At 38.5% G+C, this 26,150-nt stretch overlaps 1 protein-coding gene across 6 annotated transcripts in view; it reads right to left on the bottom strand.

Annotated features, from left to right (window-relative positions):
• The window catches only part of LOC124156540 (peregrin), a 51,313-nt gene that overhangs the window by 16,112 nt on the left and 9,051 nt on the right, over positions 1 to 26,150 (bottom strand). For 4 of the 6 annotated variants that reach the window (XM_046531143.1, XM_046531139.1, XM_046531140.1 and 1 more), the window contains 13 exons: positions 24,059 to 24,297; positions 20,407 to 20,587; positions 19,490 to 19,642; positions 18,883 to 19,071; positions 17,745 to 17,871; positions 15,538 to 15,698; positions 14,611 to 14,741; positions 12,260 to 12,437; positions 11,666 to 11,787; positions 5,091 to 5,400; positions 4,422 to 4,551; positions 2,424 to 2,559; positions 389 to 627 (listed from right to left, as the gene is read on the bottom strand). In XM_046531143.1, coding sequence (XP_046387099.1) covers positions 389 to 627; positions 2,424 to 2,559; positions 4,422 to 4,551; positions 5,091 to 5,400; positions 11,666 to 11,787; positions 12,260 to 12,437; positions 14,611 to 14,741; positions 15,538 to 15,698; positions 17,745 to 17,871; positions 18,883 to 19,071; positions 19,490 to 19,642; positions 20,407 to 20,587; positions 24,059 to 24,297 — 2,296 coding nt within the window. The remainder of the gene's footprint in view (positions 1 to 388; positions 628 to 2,423; positions 2,560 to 4,421; positions 4,552 to 5,090; positions 5,401 to 11,665; positions 11,788 to 12,259; positions 12,438 to 14,610; positions 14,742 to 15,537; positions 15,699 to 17,744; positions 17,872 to 18,882; positions 19,072 to 19,489; positions 19,643 to 20,406; positions 20,588 to 24,058; positions 24,298 to 26,150) is intronic. The other 2 variants (XM_046531141.1, XM_046531142.1) reach the window with 2 other exon arrangements.

The raw sequence follows: 26,150 nt of genomic DNA, 5'->3' as shown, positions 1-26,150 counted from the left end.
ATAACGCAAATTCGTATAGCGCAAAGACCCCAAGGAACGCATCCCTTGCGCTATACGAGACATGGGTGTATTTCATTAAAAATGTGATTTTCTTTTCTGATGCCTCCAAAAAGAAATGTTCCAACAAAGTGAGTTAATATGAGCCTCCACATTTTTGGTCGAGCAAATTTTGTATTAGCAAGAGGCTGCTGTACTTGGAAAAAGAGGTCCCACTGCTACGTTCTGAGAATATTTAGCAATCCAATGGAATATAGAATAAGAATAATAAATTTCAGAACTACTTTACCTTTTCTCATAGTTTTTCGCTAATAAACAACATTGAGCATGAGGGTTTAAATAAAGAGCAATATTTGCGAGAAATATTCAATGCAAGCAATGTTAAACATACTCTTCATGTGAACATCCGAAGACGCTTCCGTTGATTTCCTCCTCGGCACTTTAGCAATGGGCGTGGTGACTGAGGTGCCTTTTGAGAGGCTTCGATGGCGCCCTCGTCCAGATATGGAAGTGGGTGTCTCCTTGTGTGCTGATGCGGCATCCTTGGAAGGCGGTCGACCCACCTTCCTCCCAGGGATGGAGCCACTGCGCTCCAAAGCCAACCGCCTCCGTAACTTTGTTATTTCTTTCCTACAACATGAATTGCCCAATTAGAGACATGATGTGAATTAAAAACATTCCATCAGAACACTGAAGAAATAAATTAAGGATAGGACAGTTCCACTTTATTTAAAGAATTAATTAGTGATACTTTAATCATAAGGAGCAGTTACTGTGATATAAAAGAGCCTAAAGCTCAATGGCAGCTTTTATAATATAATTACTGTGAAACCAGACAAATTAACGAAACAACAAGCGTGCGGTTGACCAATTTTCAGCCACAGTAGAAACTCCAATTCACGAATTCTACTTAACTAAGTGATACTGATAATGATATCTCATGGTCCGAACTATGCATACAGAGAAAAAAAATGATCAGAAATCTCAATTTCACTGATTTAAGAAGAATATCGCAGGTCCTAAGGTGATATTCTATGTATGTTTTACCAAAAGCAGTAATTTAATTATTCATCCAAAAGTCTAGTAATTTTCATTACAGTTACATCTCCACTTATCTAAACTTAAACTTCTTGATGCAAACTGACTTGACTTCTTCTTGCAAATCTAAACTTATTGATGGGTATACCTGTGAGTTTACAAGATCTATACACAGTGCTGTAGTTGGGCCAGTACGGCATACCCCCTAATTCCAAACCCGTTATAAGCGTACCGGTTAAAATACCCTTGCGGCCGGATGTATAATACACGTTCAGCTGCTGGAATTTTTGTTGAGTACCGCCTAAATTTTTTTCCAACTAAAGCACTGTCTATACATACAAGAACACTCAAATTCAGCAGCTTAAAAGGTTTACGGCCCAATGAAACTACCTAGGCCACCAGTGCTATCAATATTTTGCCTCATCTTTTGAACAATTGCCTCGAATTCCTTTCATAATGCCTACAAGGCTGCCTAACTAAAGCACTCGTTGCTGAGTAGTTTTTTTACAACAATAAAAGGACAGAAAATACAATGACTTCGTGGAGAATTCCATTGAAAGAAAGACGTGTGGGTAAGTCAGAGGGGCCTTATTCTTCTTACAATTATAGCAGAAAATAAATCAAGGTGATTGACTACGACAATTTAAAAAAGTAATTTTAATGGTAAAATGATGTTGGGGGCTGCCCTGTGTTTCTTCAGAGCAAGGGAAAAGCAAAAACATGGTTCCTGCTCAATCTAAATTATAAAATTCACGGTTTTTTCCAGGTTTTCACGGTCTTAATGTCTTCAAATTCACAGTTTGTAGATAAACCAATTTTAGGCAGAAATATTGATCACATAACAATCATCGACCGCACACGTTAACTAAAAATTTAACAAACGCGACAAACACAGTGAATGCAAATGCAGCAATCAAAGTGAATCTCTCTCTCCTGACGTCACACATCGTTTGCAAAATTCTGCTCCAGCTAAAGGTTGTGAACGTGGGAAAATAGAGGGACCAGGGTGCATCCAGGGAAGTGAGCAAGTGTCTGATTTTTCGCCAGAGTTAATGAACGCTTTGGTTACCGGTCTTCCCATCACAGGCTTAAGGTCAATGTGCCGTCATGGCACACGGACCAATAATTGCGCTTCAAATATACGTGTGCAGATAAATCCGTGGCCATGTCTGCAAGTGAATGACCTTGAAATCCGATCGATATATCCATTGTTATTTTAACCTGTCAACCGTAGTACTACGATCGTAAAATCAAGATTGAGAGATTTTAAAGATTTTTTGATGAAATTCACCGATTTTTCCGGGTTTTTTCACGATATACGAAATTCACGGCTTATTCACGGTTTTAAGGTTTTCAAGGTTGAGTGGTAAGCCTGGAAAACTTCTTACTTGACATATCTCATCCTCTTGGCTCGAAGGATTGGGTGATGCAATTTCTGGCATTTGTCGAGAAGCTCGAGTAGCTTGCTTAGGTTGGCCTGTGGAGACATGTTCTTCCTCTCCTCACTGTTGAGCACTCGGTCCACTGAAATGACACACGAAATGAGAGAGCACCGGTATAAAGGGGCACACACAGAAATTTCAGACATGCTAAATTATGAAATATTTTGCATTGAATGAAGTAAGATACTGTAAAACCTCTTTACATCGCAATGGAGGGGACCAAAATTTGGGCAATTTGATGTATGGAGGTTCACTATAGAGAGGTTTTAGTGATAGGCATCATTTTTTCATACCGTTTGGAAAAGAAAGATACTACTGTCTTTTAAGCCATAATACCGTATTCCTCTGAATATAGTCCTTCCCCTAATTTTGAGGCTTGGGTTTCGCGAAAAAATAAAAAAAAAAGGTTTTAATATAGTCCCCCCTTAACTTTTATCACGGGCATTTTGGCGAAAAAAAGGAGGACTATATTCAGACAAATATGGTATTTGTATGTTTAAACAAACATGCATGCATTAGTGAACATATATTTATTATTTAATGATAACACAAAGTGTTACCATGATTCGAGAGAAAACGATTTGATCTCTCTTAATTCAACAGTCACTTTAAATTATTAGGATACTTGGATATCTTTTTTCTTATTTACTGTTAGGTATACTCTCATATGGAAAGAAATGGCCATAACTAATGGTTAACGTGAAAATTACAGCCTATTAATGGTGTAAAAGAAAAAAAATAAGCGTGAAAAATTTATCGCTGAAAATGTCATTCCATGTATGTAATCGCGGCTGCATTAATGGTCTCAAGTTGTCTTGGTACAATTTGCAGAGGTAGATAGACAGTCATGAGGGTGTCCCCTTGGTATGATAAGTGGAGGTTTTACAAGATAAAGAGGTTCATTACAAAGAGGTTTGCCTATAAATTTACACGTAAATCTGACTGGATCGTATGGGTGGTAAGAAGTATGGAGGTTTATCATGTAAAGAGGTTCACTACATAGAGGTTTTACAGTATTTTCACTTCAAACGATATAAACTTAAAAGCCTTTTAACTCAGCAGACATAAGTTAAAGGCATGACCAGTTTATTTCCTGCATGAAACCTAGAGAGACATTACCCAGATGTCGCACAACAACAAAACCTGTCATGTGTTCAAGTATTATTTTATGTGACAGTATAAATATTCCATCATCTGAATCATAATGCAATTTCATTAAGTCATGCTGCAAACCATTTGCATCATCATGAGAGAGTTGAATTACTGGGCATTCAACCAAGAGTCTCAATCAGAACACAATCACCTTCGATGAATTGCAGATGGAAAAGTGGCAAGCAAATTATAGTTTTATTGCATTGAATCTCTAATTGACATTCCAGGAACCTAACTCATCCATAACTCAAGGACTACTTCTAAAATTCAATTTGCATTATCCAAGACTACTGGTACATCAGAAGTATACACAATTTTTAAAAGAGAGTAAAACAGAATAACTGCAAATTACCCTGTTTTCAAACACATAAGAAAACTGGGTATATGAGACAAGTGCCAATTTTTCCAGTAAAAATATGCATATGGCCTATAACCAAGACCGTATATGACTACCCCTGTCCCAACTCACACCAACAGAATAACATATTCATACTTTAATGTTATTGTTACTTGAACAGATAGTTACTTGAACTGTCCTTGTTTCACACATGTGGTGGTGATAAAAGTGGTTTTGAGGCTCTCCCACCCTATTCGGTGAACGTATATTCTGTACTGTGACGGTAAAGTTTGAAAACTGCCATTATGATACCCGAACTGGCATATTAGATGATCCCTGACTTTCGAGAGCAATATCCTGGGTTAAAAAGTTGTCTCGTAAGCTGAGATATGCATTACTTTTGCACTGCACCCATTAAGAGCAGATGAAGACAACGCAAGCAGGAAAAAACAAACCTTCTTCCACGATGGCATCGTCAGCTGATTGGCCATTTGGTCTTGGCCTCTCAGGAAGCATTATTCCAGTCTCGGGATCAAAACCAATGATATCCAAATCTCTCCTGGCTTGCCTCAAAATAGCACCACCCTAAAATGAAATGAAGGCATTAATTCCTGCTCCAATGAGAATTTAGTACAGTACAAAAGTGTCACAGAATATTATGCCACAGTAAAAAAGTTTTATCTTGGGAAAGGAAATTTTTACGCAATGCACCTGTTATAAAATAACATACATAATCTAGCGTGAATTTAAAAATAAGAATATGATGTTTTAGAAACAACACAATTCAAAGAAAAATAGTACACCCAATTTGCCAATTTATGGAGGAGCTAAAATAAATATGCTACATAAAAACAGAATTTTTATGTTGCTAAGGGCTAAGAAGTAATGAGACAATACTATAATTACCACCATATGATTCAACAGCTCACTGAACACTCAAAGCGAAAATGTTTTCATAAAATACTGACACCCTAGAAATTAGATTTTATGAAATTTAAATGAGACTTAGTTTTATGTAGTTTAAATTAGACTGCACAAACACAAAAATGAAACACTGGATGAAACATGCAGTTGGCAATTGGATGAGGACTGGAAGAGAAGAAATAGAGAAAAATATGAATCACCTGATCCCTCATTTTCACAGCAGCACGATAGAAGACAGTTTCCTTGGAATTGTACGCCATGCAGTTGTGAAGCATGAGGCTGAAGTCTGCTTCAAACTCATCAATGTCTTTGTAGTGGAAATTCTCCAGCTTCTGCCTCATGGTGGACAGGTCCATGGGACGCTTCACCACGTCCCCGTAATCGGGCACTTCACCTGGGTCCACGGGCTCCGAAAAAATCTCGCCTGCATCTCGGCTCTGAATCATCTCCAACACACGACGGAGAAAACACACCATTGGACGCAGCTCATATTCCAGAGTTTTTTCTTTCCTGAATAATAAACAGGAGCCCAGAAGACAAGAAGGGAAATTTGAAACGTGGTAGGCAAATGTAAGCACATCACAAATAGACTGGGGTTGGTTGGTGTGGAGGCTTAACCTTTTCCCTACTATACACGTATATAAACGTGTGGACGTTTCCTGACCCGGGAGACGACGGCCGTAAATTTACGTGTGAGATTTTCCTGGCCAGGAGTACGAAAGCCATACATATACGTTTTCTAGCTCTCCCCCTTTTATGACAGTCGTGGGTTTGCGTCGTCTTTGTCTCAGGACCCAACCCTGCAGGGTTTAGGATTTACCCTCGGAATCCAGGAGCAGGTGCCCAGACCCCTCGTCTTTTATAACCCCTCTTAACGGTAAGGGACAGCGGTCGTACAATTGTTTATCTAGTCAGTTTTCGAAATAAATATTTGTTCTCATAAAAAAGTAAACAAAGAATTGAATTATTTGTCTTTTGAGCAGCCTTTACAACTTTTAAATGAAATTCTACGATAAATATTAACGTATATCTTGCGTTATGTATAAACATCAACATGGAAATTGTTGCTGCATTAAATGCGTTAATATTGACCTAAGAACTTCTTTTAAAATTTGAAATGCTCAGAAAAAAATGAGGAATTCAATTCAAAGTCTGCAATTTACGTGCAAGCAACAATTATCCATTTGCTAAGTACATATAAGCAGTGCATAAGTTGACCGTGAACCAATGCCGCAGGTATGGTTGTAAACCTGGAAAAGAGGGAGCACAACTACTCTCGGAGTCCGAGATAATGCGGAGTCCCAGCGGGGAGGGGTCGAAAAAGGTTCAGCGAGGCCCTTCTTAACGAATGTCCTCCAAAAATGCTCCGTACCATGAGAAAGAAGAGTCTCTTGGGGCTCAGTACAGCAGTCATGCTAACAAGGAGACATCGCCAAAGTGATGTTCGGGATCTGGATGCGGATGTTATTTCCGGAAACTATATAGGTAAGATAGAAAAAGCGTCACGGCTTTCTTCCACATAGGCCCGGGTTCGAGAGATATTCGCATGTAAAGATTTCGCACAGCATGACGTCCCTTGAGTAAGCGCTCCCAAAAGTAATGTTTATGAGCTAAAAAAATCGGTTAATTAACAACTGTTGACATCATTTTGGCTTACATAGCAGTGCAAGGGGAATAAAAGACATTACCATGGAAGCCATGTACTTGGATAGACAAGGGGTCAAAATTTCATTCAAATATATTATGTGGTTTCTGAGTTATGAATTTTTACCCAGTGCCCTGCACTCTGGAATTTGACTCCCACTAGCGCCACTTCTGAGCAAACATCTCAAACTTTGACTCATCATATCTTGCAAACTATGAGAGTGAGAAAGGAAATATTTTACATGGGTCATAAGATAGGTGATAGTAGCTAGTGACAAAAATTTCATAAAAATCCGAGTCAGTGGGTGCCATGCCTGGGTGAACTGACATGGAATGACCCAGTTACCTTTTATTCCCATTCGTTGTATTTAGTTACTTCGCAAATTTTTAAATTTAATATCAATTTTTCGATTTCAAACGAAACTCCGAATTGTGCCTTACCAGGCGAATTAGAGGACGTATATAATTACTTACAATGAATTTCCATGTAATGTGCTCATGAGTACCAATGCACACCTCTGCCTCACATCAATTAACCGATTGCACATCTATTCATGAATCGTTCCCTGGTTTTTGATGCGTGTGCCTCCACTTTCAATGCCTTTTTTCCATTTCTGACGCACTGGTATTTTCCGGCTTCAACGTTTTTTATTCAAAATATCATTTCCAGTAGGCATTCCCTCCATTAGATTTTCTTCACAGCCCACCCACTGTCTTCCCTACAAATCTCGATCTTTACAATAGAATGTCCTTCCACTCACCATGCCTCCCTTATGACCTGCCTTCTAGCGTCCTTCAGAGACTACCGTCCCAACAACCCTCCTGTCCACAGCTGACCCTCCATAATCCCTGAATGAGGCACCAAGGCCCAATTGTGTGAAAACGGGTGCGAAAGGTAACCAAAGAAGACCTCGAAAACGGCTTGAGTAGGCTGCTGGAAAGCAGGATCATTGTACTGGATGGGTAGGAGTGGAAACTGGCTAGGGTCACTGACTGAATGTGGGGATAGGCAATGGTGTTTATTAGTTGAGAAGAAAGACTTGAGATTACGAATATACAAAGACGCTGTGGGAGCAATGGCTAGGGCGAGGGTGATCAAATTCCCCGGAAAGGGCATAGCCGGATAAGAAGGTGAAAAGTCCCCCCTTCCGGATTTTTCCCGTACTTGGGGTATGCAATTGGGGATCAAATAGGACAAACCTCCCCATATTTCCAGCCCGCTATGTGCCCACCAGGGCCGGCTAGATCGAAAATACGATTTTCACTCTTTTTTAAATATCTCGGTCAAGAATGCATATTTTTAATTGCAATTTGCGGCATTTGAAACCTTATTTAATGACAAATACTTCCAATTGCTTTCAAGAACTTCGGGCGGGGCAAGAAGACATGGCGTCGATTTGAAAATTTCTAATGCATGTTTTCATAAAATTTTCTTGAGAGGGCCAAAAAGAAAAAACGTTTTCTGAAAGTGTTTTTTTAATACCTTTCGGCTGGCGTATTGAAAATATAACTTTCAGGTGGTGGAACATCGCGAAAAATGAGATTGAAAATATGCGATTTTGGCCAATTGGCTCTATACTCTGGCCCTCCATAACACCCCTTTTTAGTTATTATAGTATTGTACCGATTAAGGTGCTCACCACAGGAACAGAATTGTATTGATACTGGTTCTGAAAATGCCTTCAGGGCCCTTGAAAACGCCCGAGTAAGCTAAAAAGAATTTCCCGGCTTCCAATCCCCTCCGTCATTCCTTTCAATGAGACTTTATTGAACTTCTTCAATGTCCTTATAAGATATAAATTCATTTAAATTACCTCACCTATGCTAAACTATGTGGATATCATGATAAGTTTATGATAGCTGTTTGCTGAAATGAAAAAAATTATGGGTTTCAGCTTTTTCCCAGTTGGCATACAAATTAAAAATATCTGGTGAACAGTAACTAGCCGAACAGATGAATTTTCACCATACAATTTTATATTGACTCCAGGATGTCAATGAAAATCGCTCTTGAAAGGTTATTCGTCATCCTCTGAATATTCATCGATGCATGTTACTACGTTGTCCGTCAAAACAAATGCTAGTTAAAATCTTATTTAATATTACATAATAAAATCAAGGTCTTGCGATTTTATCTTGGTACTGCCCGTAGGATAAATAATAAATTGTTGCTGCTATATGAGCGCAACACCCTTTTCTTCTATTCCATTACCACAGTCAGAAATATCTCAATATGCTGCCCCATACGATGCCATTCGCTGTAAGTATATTCTAAATAAAAATTATAGTTCGTTATATTTTAATGATATTTTTCCTTAATGCTATCAATACCTACCCGTCTTAATTTAGCCACGAAATCACAATTTATTCAATTCTTTAGTCGTTAATTGAGCTTGCATGCCTTTCAGCGTCGGCATCAGCACGCTGAACTCTAAATTATCTTCTAAATATGACACAACATCCCGAAATCCTCTATCCAGAATCAAAATGTCACCTTTTTTCATGAAATTATCACTGGATATGCCGATTGCAAGATTGATTTTAGAGAATCGGCATAATTTTGAATGGCCAAAAAGGATCCGGGCATAACAATCACAACCCATCAAGGGTAAAAATAGGGAATGGTTTACAAAGAGGAGCTAGTACTGTTCATGTTTCCGGTTTGGAGCTTAAAAAGAAAAACTATCAGCCCTCGAGTGACTGACCTAATATTCGAATTTCTCGTCGACGTTAACACACTAAGTAACTCTGTTACTTGGTCCCATGACAAACCAGTAAAAGTTCGCGTACAATCAGTTCTCTAGAAAAAGAAAGTCACTAAGTTTCGCCGTCAAACTGCGGTTAGATAAATATGCGACTTTGTCCAAAAATAGACGAATTTTAGAAACATGCAAGGAAATACTTTTGCAGTAGATACGGAAAGTGGGAATTTCATAGGTAAAAACCGCTTATCATGTAGATAACCTTTACAGACCACATTTTTGAAAGAAATGATCAAAATCCACCCCCTTCAATCTAGCTTATACGGAAACACAATGGAGGTAATTTGTAGCGGTATATCCACAAATGAAACAACACTTGCGCGTAGATACAACGCGGGGAAAACTAAAATCGAGCTCATTTACTTAATCTAAATTCTTACGTTCCGGCAGTTTTCGGAGGCCCTGAAGTAATTTTCGGCACCAGTATCAATACAATTCTGTCCCTGTGGTGAGCACCTTAATCGGTACAATACTATAATAACTAAAAATGGGTGTTATGGAGGGCCAGAGCATAGAGCCAAATGGCCAAAGTCGCATATTTTCAATCGCATTTTTTGCGATGTTCCACCACCTAAAAGTTATATTTTCAATACGCTAGCCGAAATGTATTAACAAACACTTCCAGAAAACGTTTTTTCTTTTTGGCCCTCTCAAGAAAATTTTATAAAAACATGCATTAGAAATTTTCAAATCGACGCCATATCTTCTTGCCCCGCCCGAAGTTCTTGAAAGCAGATGGAAGTATTTGTCATTAAATAAGGTTTCAAATGCCGCAAATTGCAATTAAAAATATGCATTCTTGACCGAGATATTTAAAAAAGAGTGAAAATCGTATTTTCGATCTAGCCGGCCCTGGTGGGCACATAGCGGGCTGGAAATATGGGGAGGTTTGTCCTATTTGATCCCAAATTGCATACCCCAAGTACGGGAAAAATCCGGGAGGGGGGACTTTTCACCTTCTTATCCGGCTATGCCCTTTGTGGGTAAGTCATTATACACATCCTCTAATTTGCGTGATAAGGCACAATTCGGAGTTTCGTTTAAAATCCATAAATTGATATTAAATTTAAAACTTCGTGAAGTAAGTAAATAAAACGAATGAGGATGAAATGTAACAGTGATTTCAAAAATCAGAAGAGAGAAAAAATATTACCGACACTGGGATTTGAACCCGTGATACCAACTACAGGTTAGGAGACTAACGCCCTAGACCGCACCGCCACGGCCGTAGTTGAAAGGGAGCACTTACTCAAGGGACGTCATGCTGCGCGAAATCTTTACAAGCGAATATCTCTCGAGCCCGGGCCTATGTGGAAGAAAGCCGTGACACTTTTTCTATCTTACCTATATAGTTTTAGGAAATAACATCCGCATCCAGATCCCGAACATCACTTTGGCGATGTCTCCTTGTAAGACAAAAACTCCGCCATCTCGAAAGGGTTAAGCGCTTTCTCTTCCCACCCTGTGCACCTGGATTCATACCCCCCAGTTAGCAGAGAGTGCCTTGATCCCTGCTGGAGTGCTTTGTGCTTCAAGTGCAACACTCTTACCTGATGGATAGGACCTAGTCCCATTCCCCTGGCATCATTTGCTAACAGCAGGCAAGTGCCAGCACCGGGTTTCTCTCCACCCTTCCTGCCCCAACCCTTCCCTATACTATACATGATCTAATTGTCATTTGTCTCCTCCAAATACCGTATTTCTCTGAATATAGTCCCCTTTTTTTTCAAAAATGCCTGTGGTAAAAGCAAAGGGGGGATAATATTCAAACGTCTTTTTAATTTTTTTTCCCAAAGCTGAAGCCCCAAAATTAGGGGGGGGAATATATTCAGAGTGGGACTACATTTGGAGAAATACGGTATATATGTATATACCAGACAAGGCTTCCATGTAAAAGAATTTATTTGAAGAAAAAATTAAAGTGAGCTAGCAATAAAATGATTGTTTTCATATCAGAAGCCAGGGATCTCCATGATACAAGTGGCAGCAGAGCAAATATTCTTCAGCATCAAAATCAGTGCTAATGACCATTTGGACAGAACATGTCAGCACATGATTTTCCCATTGCACATAGGAATGCATTTTATGGCATATACATTTGCATTATTTGATCGTCAATAACATCAAGGATCTTTCATTTATTCTAAATTAATAATCATAACTAAAAAGATGGCACTATAACATAAACATTGTGTAAAACATTTTTGTAAAAGTATTTGATGCTATTTTTAAAAAATGCGAAGTATTTTTGATGTTTCTAAAAAGAAATGTTCCCACAAAATTTTTCAATACCAACCACCATATTTTTTGATACTGTGAACTGCTTAATTATGAGTTTACTGTGCATTAATTATAGCAAAAGGACTTACATTTTCACATACTCCTTCTTAAGCTTCTCACGTTTCCTCACAAGCTCACAAAGAAGGCGGGCTCGCTCCAGATCTTGACGTAAACACTGCCAATACTTGAGCTGTTGGCAAAGCTCACTTTTCTGCTCAAACATAGTAGAGAAAACAAAAAATATTAGTCACGAAGTATTAACTATGTCCGTCGAACATCACATACTATGTATTTCAAGAGCAAGTGAGACATTTTAAATTGGCACCAAAGTTAAGATGGCAAATCACTTGAATTAGAGATGGGTCAAATAGCAGATTTCTTGAACTCGAATATCGAATTCAAATATTAAATCATTAATCGAATATTCAAATACCTCTAATACTGGAATTGCACAAAGCAAATTAAACGTACGTTTTTTCTTCTATTTACTTGAAGAATGTATTAATGAAAAGGTATACTCAGTGGAACCCCGATCTATCATTCCTATCATATCAAGGTATTCGAGTATTCGTGGATACTTTTCGTGCATCTCTAACATGAATGCAGCTTCACAGGCTCTGAATCCTCTAACGACATTTCTGAGAAAGAGAATGAGATCCACATCAGGATGAATGAACACTCACACTGGCCACCTTCTCCCCGGCTGGACGTTCATCGGGTCTAGCTTGGTGCGTAGCCTGTAGCCTCCTGAGGAGTGGAACGCCATTGCGGTTCTGTCTCTTCAACGTCCAGTAGGATATCAGGCGCTGAATGAAATAGTTCCTCTGAGGCATATCCACCAGCATTGCAATTTCGATGATTCTGAAAAGGAAATTCAACTATTACATCCACACAAACACACCGATGCCACTGATGGCTGATACAAAGCAAAACGCAAATGAGGAAAACAGCACGAGGAAGCACGCAGAGAGAATGAAACATGAAAATGTTTCTCTACCTTCACACACCAGTTGATGCTCAATCAGAGCCTCACAAGCCAAACAACAATCGGGAATTACACAAAAAATCACCTACAACTCACAGTGAAATTGAAACACTGAAATTCCTGAATTCCTTTAGACATACTAAATTTTTACTGAAAAACACGATAAGTGAAACTACATTTTTAAATGAAAAATGATAAAGCAGCCTTTTTGCTCCAAATGAGGCAAATCAGATTGTGAAAAATCATGTCAGGCAACCTTCACAGCTTTTTCTCAAAGTTATGCACTCAGAAGAAGAATTCTTATGATGAATTATGATAATTTTCTTATGGCTCAGAACCTTTACTATGGAAGTTTAGGAAACTTCGAACATAAGACAAGCTATGAAGCGGAAAAAGAAAAATTACCTAAATGCTAATAACTATGGATCCAAAGCACATAGAGCAGTGATACCTGTACCATTGCAAAAAAATTAGCACATTAAGACACAATTTTTGAGTAATTTATAATGATGATAAACAAATAGGATCCGTTTAAACAATAAAAATAAGATATTATTTAATAATTATGTAATATCTAAAAAAAAGGCCACCAAGAATTTTCTTCAATTTTTGCATAACTACTTTGCCAGTTTTCTGGTTGTTCCATCAGCACTATAAACTAAAAAAGGCAGCATTTTCATACTTCCAGTTATATGCCATGTCAAAGTTGGGCATGTTTTTGACAAAATCTGTAGATGCACTCCTCACACACTTTAAGTTTCACAGCTTCAAGGGGAAAAAATGATGATTCATTACATTTTGCATGCACTTTGGATAAGTAATGCCTAGTGCAGGTACTGTTTTATACAGTAACTGAGTACAAGTCGATAATAGCTGCTTACCTAACATCAAATGCATGTAAATGCCCGGAATTTGTCTCAAACCCTCAGCCCCTCCCTATCTATCATAGCTCTCAAAAATTTACTAAGGGACACGTAGCGAAAAATCTGCATTCAGATTATTAGACGATATAAAAGAGAGCAGGTCTCATTAAAAGACAATAGACATACCAACATATGAGGGAGATGTCTGCATATCTCCAAAAATTATTACAAAAATGGCCATCAAGGCCTAATGATTACCTTTGCTTGAACTACTACAAGATCTCTGAAGGCCATTTACTCGAACATGAGCCAAATTGTGATACTAACGTGATTTATATTTTCCATTGGAAGACAATATGGACAAAGGGAATTAGAGTTTGAATGGTTTTGGTAGTGAACCAAAGGAGAATCCCCTGAGAGCCGATCCCCAAAATCTCTGGAGATTCTCCATAAGAACGAGAACTCATTGAATGCTTTCATGGGACAAAAGGAAGCTGGCGGAAAACACTGATTCCATGAAGTCATCATGGACAGACGTTAGTAAGTTGTATGATGCAATAATGTTGCTATATTCAAAAATTTCTTCATCATTTGAATTTGATCTGAGATCACGGTTTTCCTCTGGGTTAGGGTCAATAATCGGCCCAGAGTGTAAAAACTACTTTAATGCCATAATGTATCTCTTCATCTCAGATCAGGCAGAGGCATGTCAGGTGACCATCCAGTTGTGTATGCAAACTGTATGTTTTTAAATTCTTCACAAGTTCTAAAGGAAGTCATTATCCTGAAGATGCTGCCCACAACTAAGCCGAAAGCTAAAAGCAAGGCACAGCAGAACTTGGAAGCTTGCCAAGACTGACTTATAAGTTATGTTATCGCAACTAATAATAAATGAAATGAGCTGAAGACAAAACAATCAAGAAAAATGTCAAAGCATTAAAGAGAAAATTTAAAAAAAAAATCAAAAGATCAGACTATTTTTGTTGTAAAACACTTTTTCAAGATGAAAAAGACACAAGAATTTAGGATAAATAGAATGACATTATACTTTCATTCTAATACGTCATAATAATAATTGATAATGTCTAATAATAACTACAGTCACATAAAAGATGCATGCATGAGACAACTCTAGCTCCCGGTCACTTTCAACTCAGATAAATGAAAATCGAAAAGGGTGAGATACCTTTCTGGAGGAATGGTGGGGATTGAGATGACTGGAATGGACGATCTTTTCTGGGCTAGGATTTTTCGAGCCTTCTTCATTTTCTGCCGCGATTCTTCTTTAGCGTCCCCCTTCTCCCTCACACGAGGGCGCTTAACGAAGAAAAACAGAGGCATGAATTACTATCATCATTGCATTACAATTAATTCAGAGAATCAAAGAGCCAAAGTGATAATATGAGCAATAACAGAGCAGCAAAAAATTCTCCCGCACTAGTGACCAAACATCTGTTAAGTGAAAATTTTGAAATGATTTAGATCTACATTTTACTCATCAGACATAAAAAGTAAATGGGGATGTTGAAAAAACAAAAAAATATGCTGGTTGCCTCATGTGTACAATCAGCAGAACCTTAGCAAACGCAACCTCAAAAGCTTATAGACCCTCTGATTTAATCAGTTAAGTATGCGTTTTAAAAATTCGTGTTTCTACTACAGTAAAATGAACCCTCCCAAAATAGGATTTCCCAAATGACCAGCAATACGTTTCTCCCCCACCATACACTATTCTGGTAGAAAAAACAATGGAAATTTAATTGGATAAATTATTCAAATTTCACATTTACAAATTATGCACAGCCAAAACTTTGCAATGTGTTGAATTCTTCCTATTTTGTCATCGTGCAATACGTTCACCACTAATTATTTGCTCCTGTTGAAATGACCATCCCTAGGGGAAAAAAGCAATACCAGAAAAATGTATTACCAAAGCATTAAAGAAATGCTTTAGGTTACCCAGAAGAAAAATAACCAGAGAATGAAGTCGAATAAAATTCCAAGGAAATTAATATAACAATAATTTATCATTAAATTCAATATTTTATTTTTATTTTTAGCAAGAAGCCAAATATTAAGAAGCTGATTTGAAATAGAAACAAATGTGACTTACAGCTTCGGAGTCGGGTGGAGTATGAAGATCGCAGAATGCCGTCTTCTGGACAAGGACAGCCGACTCACCCTGGAGGCCCGACGCCATCAAACCATTTGAGTCCCTCACTGTATCCATCTTCATGAAGAGCCCTGCCTGCTGGGCACAGGTCACGTGGAAGGCTGAAGTGCACGAAAGACATCACCCAAAGGAAGCACAGAGAAAGGAGAGGAGGAAAAAAAAGAGATGAAACATCTTCTCACAGACATCTCTCCAGCACAATGATTGGAACAACTTACTTAGTAAAAAAATACTGATATTCTCAGTAACAAATACGGAATTTCTCAATTTAAAACCTCTACCTTTATAGATTACATCAATGCATGAATGAATCTGCTGAAACCGAGCACAGCATAAAATATCAAATTTCGACAAAGAGGAATGATGCCTTGATAGCTTAACTAGCTAAAGCACTCGACCAGAAATCGGGGGATCCGGGTTCGAATCCTGGTCAAAGCAAATGATTTTTTTCTCTGTGGATTTTTTGCACAATTTGTTTATAGTGAGTGATGCAGTCATTTAGCAGCAGTGAGAATCAACAATTTGTTGAAAACAAGTTTCTACACATGCCGTTTTCCAAGGTGAGAGCACTCTAAGTTCATCTTTTTTAAAATCCACGAGTGAAAGAGCCAGTTGCTGCAAGCACAGGAGCCTAGCAGTAGTTTCTATATTGGATGTGGCAATCCATTTTCACAAGTACATGTTCTCAAAATATTTTAAACCCTTCCTAATGGTCCGTGTTTGAAAGCTGGGATTAAGATAAGCAATTCCAAGAGAGGATAGGCTACCCTGCATTACATTCTCCAGTTGGTCATTTGGCGGGCAACCCCCGCTGCAAAGCCTGAAGGCCAAAGCCAAAGACTCATCCAAGATTGTTGATGTCAAGAATGCTAAGTAGTTTTCCAAAATACTTGCATTCTCCACACTTACAAGATTAGCTGTGACTACTAATATAAAATTTAAGAGAAATTTCAGAATCAGTTATCATATGTGGTAATGAATGCGAAGTGGAATTACCTCCAATTCGAGGATTTGGTAATTACCAATAAGTTTATGTTAGTAGTCATGAAAATGATATGGAATTTCAAACAGCTGAACCTTGAAAAATATTGAGAGGCAAAATATAGATGTTCTCGGTGGATTGTAAAATGTTGTGCCATTTCCCTTAACATGTGGCCTCATCAAGATTACTTTCACAATTTGTCTACCTTCATGATTTATGAACAGGGAACTTTTCAATTGTTTCGAATCTTTCTAAATCACATCTTTCATCATAAATTCTATGAATTCGATTTAGTTTCTTTCATTACCTAAACCCTTACTCAAAAATGGATCATTTACGCTGATGCCAATACACGTTCCAAAAAAGAAAAAAAAAAACTTGTGTAGCAAGGTTGTCTTCGTCCACATAACTGATCTATTCCCCCTGAAATCTGGTTAATCCAGAATGCATCTGGTATACTTTCCAAGCATTCCAGATTATAAATCTTCTACTGAATATCCAAAGTCTACTTGTCAATCTGACCTCAGATGCATTTCCACTGAGAGGTATTGCATATCTCCAAGGCAAAGTGATGAACTGCCCGCTCCAAAACAACCTAAATGCAACCCTGCCTTTCATTTGTAGCAATTGGCCCACTATCACTCAGCTTGAAAATGCTGCAATTAACAGGTTTAGTTTTCTGATGATGGAAAGCAGGTGATTCATTATTATGAATCAATTCAAGGCATGAAAATTAAAAAAAAAAAATAGATAAAATTGATTGTTTGAGGCGTAACTTGGTGAAAGCGATTCATAATTAAATTAAAAAGAAGAACTTTGTGCTTTCACATTAATATTTATTCACGACCATGGTTTCAACGTTAGACGTCATCATCAGGTGAACTCTACAGAGGTCCATCACATCCTTTTATACCAGGCTAGGAGGGGGGGAGGGGTGGAAGGTAATTAGGTTTCAACGGATTGGTCAACAGAGAAGAGGGAGGGGGAAAAAACTTGGTCATATAGTATGAAAGAAGTTAGGGGGAGGAGGCTCCCTTAGGGAGGGCATGGCAAGTGGAGGGGGGATGGTTCAGGTGAGAGTGTTAATTAAAAAAATAGGTATTTCATGCCATTAGGAGCTCACGTTTATGCAACAAAAGTGACGAGAAAGGGATTAAATACTGACCAGCATAGCAATTTGTTTTATGGCACTGGATGCATGCTCCCACTCCCCTCTGCTTGCAGATGTAACACGTCAACTTCCAACGGGCTGGCGGAATCGTCTCAATGCTGTCTATCGGCTCCAGAAATACCTAAGCAGCAACAATGAAATTACAAGTAAAAAGGTATCCTACAAGATCATTTGCATTATCCTTAAAGAAGAAATATGGCATGCCTAGGAAGAATACCCAGAGTTTTATGGTGCGAATTTTTACAATGCACCTTGTGTGAAACAAGTATTTAAGTTTGACAATAACCCAAAGCAAAGTTTTGCAGCAAAACAAGACAAGTCTTAAAGCAAATTTACAATCTGAGACACTTGATTTTCAAAAATCTCAGCCCGTCTTGAAGTCAAAGATTTCCACCACAACATCGGGTGGTCCCCCCACAGCCAAACTCCTCATTTCTGTTAACAATCCTGAGCAACATGAAAGTTATTTCATACTTAAACACTATAAAATTCAAATATGACTAATCCACAGAAAAACATGGAAGAAACATTCCTCTCACTGCTTCAGCCATGACCAGATTTGAACTTCATACTCGACAGCTAATGAAGAGTTCAGACTTTTTTTGATGTAACAGAAAGACAGAGGCAATTTTCACTAGTTATTGTTAAGTCCAATGTGATGCATCCATCATATAGTTGAGAGTTCCCACTTGAGAAACTTGCCAGCAAGACACACTAGTGAGAATTTATATTTGATTTAAGAACTTGTATCTTTTGAAAACAGGCAGTGAATAAAACAGTCATAATATTGGCAGTCTGGGCCCAAAACGATTTTGCTCTGAGGAAGTTATGCTCTTTCAATGAACTTGCAGGTGAAACTACTGAATAATAATTTCATGCAGGTAAACTTCACCATAAGAAGGCCAATTTCCTTGAAATAACATTCAGCTGCCATAAAGACTAGCTCTGAGTCAAGAGCTCGAAATGTCAGCAGAAATGGAGTTCCTAATCCGGTGGGAATTCAGAGAGAATTTTACCCACATAATTCACCACGAAAGCATAAAATCTTTCTTTAATTATTTTATTGTTATTTCCTTGAATATGCATAGGGTGATTTGAATGTTGGAGCAAAATGAACTGGTGATATACACACCGTATTGGCAAAGCGAACTTCAGGGATCCAGAGGGCACAGACGACATGAGCCCAATGGCCTTGATCTGTCTGCTTGAAGGCGCCTCCATTGTTTGGACATAGAACGCAGTCAACTGCCCTTGATGGCGACTGGAGGCACCGACGACACCACCACTGGCCTTCAGGAATGTATGGCACTCCGTAGCAGTCCTTGACACATGATATAAAATAATCATCATTTCATGGAAACCTTATTATACTGTTACTCAATAGATACAAATTATCATTATATAGACTAAGCATTCCCAGGAAATTCGATAAACGTAACTGTAATCCCCTTGTAATAGTTGTGGGCGGTGGGAGGAAATTTATGTTATCACAGATAAATATGCCATAACAAAATTTAAAAAAAAACAATAATAAAATTACTTTCAAGCATATTAAATTGATTCTTATTTCTCAAAACTTACCACCAAGAACTTGCCCAATATTTACTTAAGGATAGATGCCGAATGAAACTTCACTTAATGAGACAAGCACTAATGAATTCTAAAATCAAAGCCATCATAGAATGTATTGATAGGCACATATTTTTTTTCTACAGAGCCAAGAGGCAAATGGGACAAACCTGATGCACAGCCAAGTTACACATATCACAGAAGAGGATCACATTGCTGTTCTGACACTCTCCGTCCATGCAGATACAGCACACGGCATCATCGTCAATCACTGCACCCGCATCCTTCCCGTTCGTCTGCATCTGAAATGCACGGGACACGTCCTGCGACACAATATGACTGCTTTCCTGCAGAGCGAATTAGTTTCCACCCTTCTCTAAAACTAAAAACCCTGGTCATGGGTTACAAGAGATGCCATTTTGTCACAATTTGAATTTGCCATAATAGGCAGCCAGTTCATTATCCTCGAGATGACACAGATATATAGCAATAATTTTGTGTTTTCCCCCAAAAGTAAAATTGAAGTATGCATTTTATAGCATTAATTTATAAAAACAATGCACCAACTTCAGGTAACCTTTTATCGTGGTGATTAAACATATAGACTCACCAGGAAACCCTGGAGATATAGCACATTTATTACATGCAACCACTCAACAGAACTGAGAGAAAGCCCCCCTGAGGAAGACCAAGAGACAAGTACAAGGGCCAGATAAATAATGACACAAAGAAGAAAATGTAAGGGAACTAGCAATGTAAAGGCAGCAATGGAGGGCTCCAGCATGTACACCAATCTTATGACAGTAATATGTACTAAAAATGCATGATTTGCATTTATTTTCATTATATTGCAAAAAAAAAACATTTTCCTGAACCTCATATGACCCATAATTACTTTATCAAGTTCCAAGGGAGCAAACAATAAAAAAAAACGAACAGCCATTACCACAAAAAAACCTACTATTGGAAGTATTAAAAAAGACATTTTTTTGGTACTCTGAGTTGGGAACAGCAACAAAAACCATGAAAAATACCTGGCTGAATTCCATTTGGCTGGCATCCACAAAGTGTTGCATTTAAGACTTACCACTTCAAAGTATGATTCCTTCTCAAATCTATCCATCAAGAGTTCAAACGTTTCCATGGAGACTGGGGGCATGGAGTTTGCTTCTCGTTGACCATTGATAATGTTGAGCCAGGCAACATCTTCTTCGTCCATATCGTACTCTACTTCAGCATCCAGCTCATCAGGAGATCGTTCTATGAACCTTTAAGGCAATTGAGAAATATATGATATGAATGTAATCAACTAAAGAAAAAATTTTCATTAAACAATCATTAATCCTGACTGGAAAATGAATCCAGACTCAAGTTGCCAGCTAAACATGCTACCAGTTACATCAATGCAAAGATAACAACGTGCAACATTTCTAAGATGATTAACCAAAGACCAAAATCCTATTATGAATCCAGTCCATACTGACCTATTTCTACCTAAGCTTTCTTAAACCTATTTCCTGAGTGATCATGTATTTATAGGAATACATCCAATTGTGTTGCCCATGTGCAACAGTTTTTAAGTACTGCATTAAGACGCTTGAGTTTTAATACCAATTGGCAAAGTTTTCTTCAGTTATGTTTGAACAAAATGTATTGAGATGTATTACACAGTTTAAATATTAATGGAATGAATAAGTCATTAGGATCCTCCATTACATTTCACAATGATATGTATAAGTCAATTTACCTCTAGCTATCTACGATACTAAGTATGTAACTGTGAATGTTTTTTAGTACAATTATACCGTACAGGGAAACTAATTATGAAATATACTATCATATATGGTTGCATAAACATGAATTTCCTTCCAAGCTTAAAGTACTGGTGTCCCTTTTCATGACCTTATGATTAACTAAGGGAAACAACTCATGAATTACTAACCCCTTCCAAAGTCTTAAAAGTGATTAATTCAATGCATTCCCCACTACATATCAGCAAACAAGTTTCTAATTACAACAAGCAGAGACCCAGAGAGAAGCTATTATAAACAGTCTTCATTTACGGAAATATTCTGAACGACTAATTCTCAATGAAAAATATTTTCAAGGATTTTCACTATATATGTGGGGTTAACTGAAAATTTGACACTTGAAACTGCAAAGTTTAAAATATTTGAAGGCAACGTTAGTTTGCCTAAATCCTAATAGTGCCCCCAGAATGTTCTAATGAACCACATTAGAAGAGCGCAAATTATACATAAGGATAAGCATTCAAGTACCCAGACAGGTTCTCTAGTGTGCATGTATTTTTCTTATTAACTTGAGAACTCAGCTGATGATCAACAAAGCGAAAATTAAGTTTTAGTTTTGTAGGAAGCCATATCACCACTATAGACAAAGCAAGAAAGAAAGTCAGTAGGACAGCAAATGTGAAGAGAACTTGTGAAGAGTGCATTCTACACAGAGAAGAATCTATGTACAGCTGCGAATACAAGAATAGAGATAAGGAAACAATTCTTCACATGCTAGATATTGAGCATGTTTACGTAAGTGATGCTTGGATGTTGACAGTGCAGAAAATTCAAGAGAGAATGGTGGTGCTACTGAAGAATGATGAAGAAAAAATGGATCGACCAGGAAGGGAAGAAGTGCTACAACGAGTGGTAGAAAAGAGAGGTCTAATAAAAACCATTAAAAGAAGGGACAACATAATTGACCAAGCCATGAGGCACGCTGGCCTGATAAAGACAATCATGGAAGGACAAGTGGATGGGAAGATAGGCATCGAAAGATCCCGAAAGCCATCGGAAAATACGAAGCACTGGCAATAAAGGAGGCAAAAGAGCTAAGATATAGGTCAGCATGAAAAGGCTAGCAGATGGGAGAGTGGGCTTGGAGAGTTGCATCAAACCAATCTTGCTTCATGGGATATGGGTCAAGTGTGTCAACAAAGATGGGCACACTTGGTGGCTATCCCGTTCACCTCTCGGCAACTTCAAAACGACCGTTGACACATTTTGACGATGATGACTTGAGAACTAGGAGAGAGACAGGAAAACCTAAAGATAATCATGAAAGGACAAGCGGATGGGAAGATAGGCATCGGAAGATCCCAAAAGCCATCGGAAGATACGAAGCACTGGCAATAAAGGATGCAAAAGAGAAAAGTCCCAAACATTCCTTTGAAGTCCCGAGATGGATAGTTGAATGCCCCCACATACCTATTGATTACCTAAATTAGTAAAAGCATGGGTGGCTGGGTGAATACTACTCTTTAGCCATAAATTCATCGGCCCACAAGAATACCGAGAGTAATTCATTCATGTATTTGGATACCATTTGGGTATTCTGCACTCAAGAACACTGAGCCTGCCCCCATGAGGAAACACCTAAAGAAAAGCACTGAACACGATACTCCATAGTAAAAGAGTACTGCAGAGAAATAACTAGGTATTTCCCTTGACCAAAATACCAACCATATCCCCAAAATTCAAGCCAGACCCCCTGCCATGGCACCTTCTTCCCCAAGGGAACTTTGACTTTGAAAAGGTGCATTTACCGTGTCACCAGACTCTTTCCTCAGATGGGTTCCAGGACTTGTCCAAAATAATTAATTAATTTATTTGTCTGATCCAGAGATATTACAAAACTATTTTTAGCTAGTTACACCACTTCTAATTAGAACAACATTAATGCTACATGCATGGTGGTAGTGTTCTTCTAACGAAGGGAAATGAGCCATTACATTAAGAGGATAGGTTTATGGGATACGAACCAAGAGTGTCAACGAAGATGGGCACACATGGTGCATATTCTGTTCACCTCTCGGCTGAATGAAAACTGCAAAATATAGGGATGCTGCCATACTCCACGATAATCCATTCCTCCACTGTAAAAGTGCTCAACAGTCGCCTACTGTATCAAACCCGCTCATCTAGGAGCCCAATGATACACATACGCTCAGCTGACAGTGGCTGGAGCGCAAATGCTCACCAACATAGTTTGGAGACTTGGACGTGAGCGTTTGTGCTCCGGCTACTGCCAGCTGAGCGCATGCATACTGTTGGGCTCCTAGATGAGCGAGTAGGCAATTGTTGAGCACTTGCATGGAGGAGGTATTGTAATATGTATTTACATTGACCCTGTGCATTTGGTACGGATATTATCAACCACCTAGCTCACAGCCTTCAACTGCATCTGTAGACTTTTACCTTTCTTGCCTCTCAAAGTCGTTTGTGGGAAGAATAGGCTTTCAACTTAAAAGGTTGCTGCGATTAAACATTGCTCAAAAGAGATATTTTGACAAAGGAATGAGAAAAATGATAAACGAATGCTTCATATGAGATGTATGCATCGAGAGATAAAGGATGTCTTAAAAGAATGAAAGGCATTTTTTTTTGTAGACAAGAATACCATTGTGGTCATGTTTACTAAGACATCACAGGAACTAAAAACACTGTTACTTCAAACAGTAAATTCAACAGTTCAGTTTGAGTCATCATTACAAAATGCCGACATAAATGTTTCCTTTCACATTTTTAAGGAAGGAATTTGCCTTCTGGAGCCCCTTGATCACATCGACACCCACGGCACTTGGGTAACCACTTTGACCCTGATGATATGATCACATGTTTGGTAATAAGAGAGGTATCAAAGCATAAAAACTTTGGGGTGGAAACACTCTCTTGGAAAATGAATTGATAAGGCAAGACATACCTATACTTGGAAAAAAAACTCACCTAATATATGAGTTAGGCCTGTCAGGGGCATCAGGAATGTCATAGTTTTCAATGCATCTGAAGGAGGGCTCAGGCAGTTTGCCCCCCCTGTCATCACCCACAGACGAAGACATCGACTGCGGAACCATCATTGAGGAAATTCCGCCAATGCCACCTAGTGAAGAGCACGACATCTTCATGGAAGAATCTAGCCTCCCACAATCTGCCAGGCCAGCTGCAACCGATCGGTCAAATTCCTCCTATGGTCCACGAAAAAAAATTAATTTCACTCCGCCAAAATTTTTACGACCAAATAAATACAAAACAGCCATTTAGCATCAGGAAATGACAGAAAGAAATATGGATATTAAAATCTAAGTGAAACTGCTCAAAGGTAGCTGGTGCTTGAGCCATGACGGCAAAGCGATGAAACAAAGACACATCTTGATCACCAAGAATAGTACGATAGGGCGTTTCCATTTACTGCCAAAAACCTTAAAATGTATACAGCTGGTACATATGAATGTGATATTTGCCATCAAATTTAAACCCTTAAGCTTAGTGAATACCCAAGAAATTACTGCGCTGATGCATTGTTTGACTTGCCTTTTAAATTTGAAAATTGCAAAAGAAACCTATGTTTAGTGACCCTATTAAGGATCTCAACGAGAATATCATGTGCAAAGTTATGCAATATGGGATGGGCGTTTATGCATGCACTTTTCCTTTAAGATATTTCAATGACATTTTCAACAAAAATCTAACAGCATATGTGTCATTTCATATCAACTCAAACAATAATTGAGTGTCCCCACACTCACAAACTCAGATCTTGATAATTTTTTCCAAGTACATACAGTGGAACCTCGTTAAAGCGAGTACTGGCTATAGCGACACCCCCGCTATTACGAGAGATAGCCGATGCACCGTCAATTGACCCTATAATAAGCGTGTTCAAAATTCGTTTTTACGAGACCCTTTCGGTGTTGGCTCTCGCCATAGCGAGGGTTTCACCGCCGGAAACTTTCATCAAGACTCCTTAACCTCTGTAATTGCTAGCGATCTGTTAGAAATGAAGTTAATGGAGTGCTCAGTCTCAAATTTATGTGGTAAACTGTCGTTCGATAAATATAATGATTGACGAAACAATGCTTTGCATGATTTTTATTCAGTGCGGCGCTTATAAATTGTTTGAATAGTTAGTCGTTATTTGAGTAAGGAAATTTAGTGATGCAAAAAACATGGCCTTTCGTCTGGATTTATGCTTACGTTTATCGGATAGATGTTTATCTGTCGCCGCACCACTCCTGTTCCTGTATATCTGTTCGCAACAGGTATATTGGCTATTATTTGCTCCACCTCCGGTAAAGCGACAATAGGGTGGTTTCCCATTATTTTTTTATTGCCTTAATCGAAAGATTATTACTCCTGGAGTACGTATTTCACGCTTTTAGATTTTTAAATGAAAATATCTATTTTTCGCGATTAAATGAAAAGTGAAAATTTTCAAGCGCGCGAAAACGCGACGCTCAAGTATGAATGCCGGGAAATATCTCCGTACGTCGTATTTCTGGTTCCCCCTCCCGCCCGGTGAGGTGACCTTGAGGCGAGGCTTAGCGCTGATACGTCGCAGGCTGCCAGCGGGTAGCTGAGTACCTTGCTGAAAGGTAGCTCTTGGCTTAAAAAAGGTTTATTAATGCCTTATCAAACGAAGAAAACTTTCCGACCTTAACCAGTTTTATTAGGTGATTATTAAGACATGTTTCCCTGAGCTCTGTGCCTCATGCATGCATTGGTAACCTCAGACGATGTATAACTCCTATCCTCTCGTGTAGAAACTAGGTCCCTGTGACGTCACGTGGAGTGGAATCGCATGGGCGCCAATCTGGCCTTTTTCAAATGAGGATAAAATTTGACCCTTGCCATTCGTCTAAACCGGTATTTCAAAAACCAAATAATTTGTGTATTATGAATACACTAATGGTGGGTAACGAATCGCAATCAATGCCTTTCGTTTTCTTTGATGAAGGAAACTACCCTATTCGCTATAGCGAGTGTTTATTAGTGCACCGTGGGGTGTCGTTATATCGAGGTTGCACTGTATTTAGTTAAA

The sequence above is a fragment of the Ischnura elegans genome, chromosome 3, assembly GCF_921293095.1.
Source record: "Ischnura elegans chromosome 3, ioIscEleg1.1, whole genome shotgun sequence".
In the NCBI taxonomy this organism is placed as follows: domain Eukaryota; kingdom Metazoa; phylum Arthropoda; class Insecta; order Odonata; family Coenagrionidae; genus Ischnura; species Ischnura elegans.
This window is presented reverse-complemented; position numbering and strand designations above follow the sequence as displayed.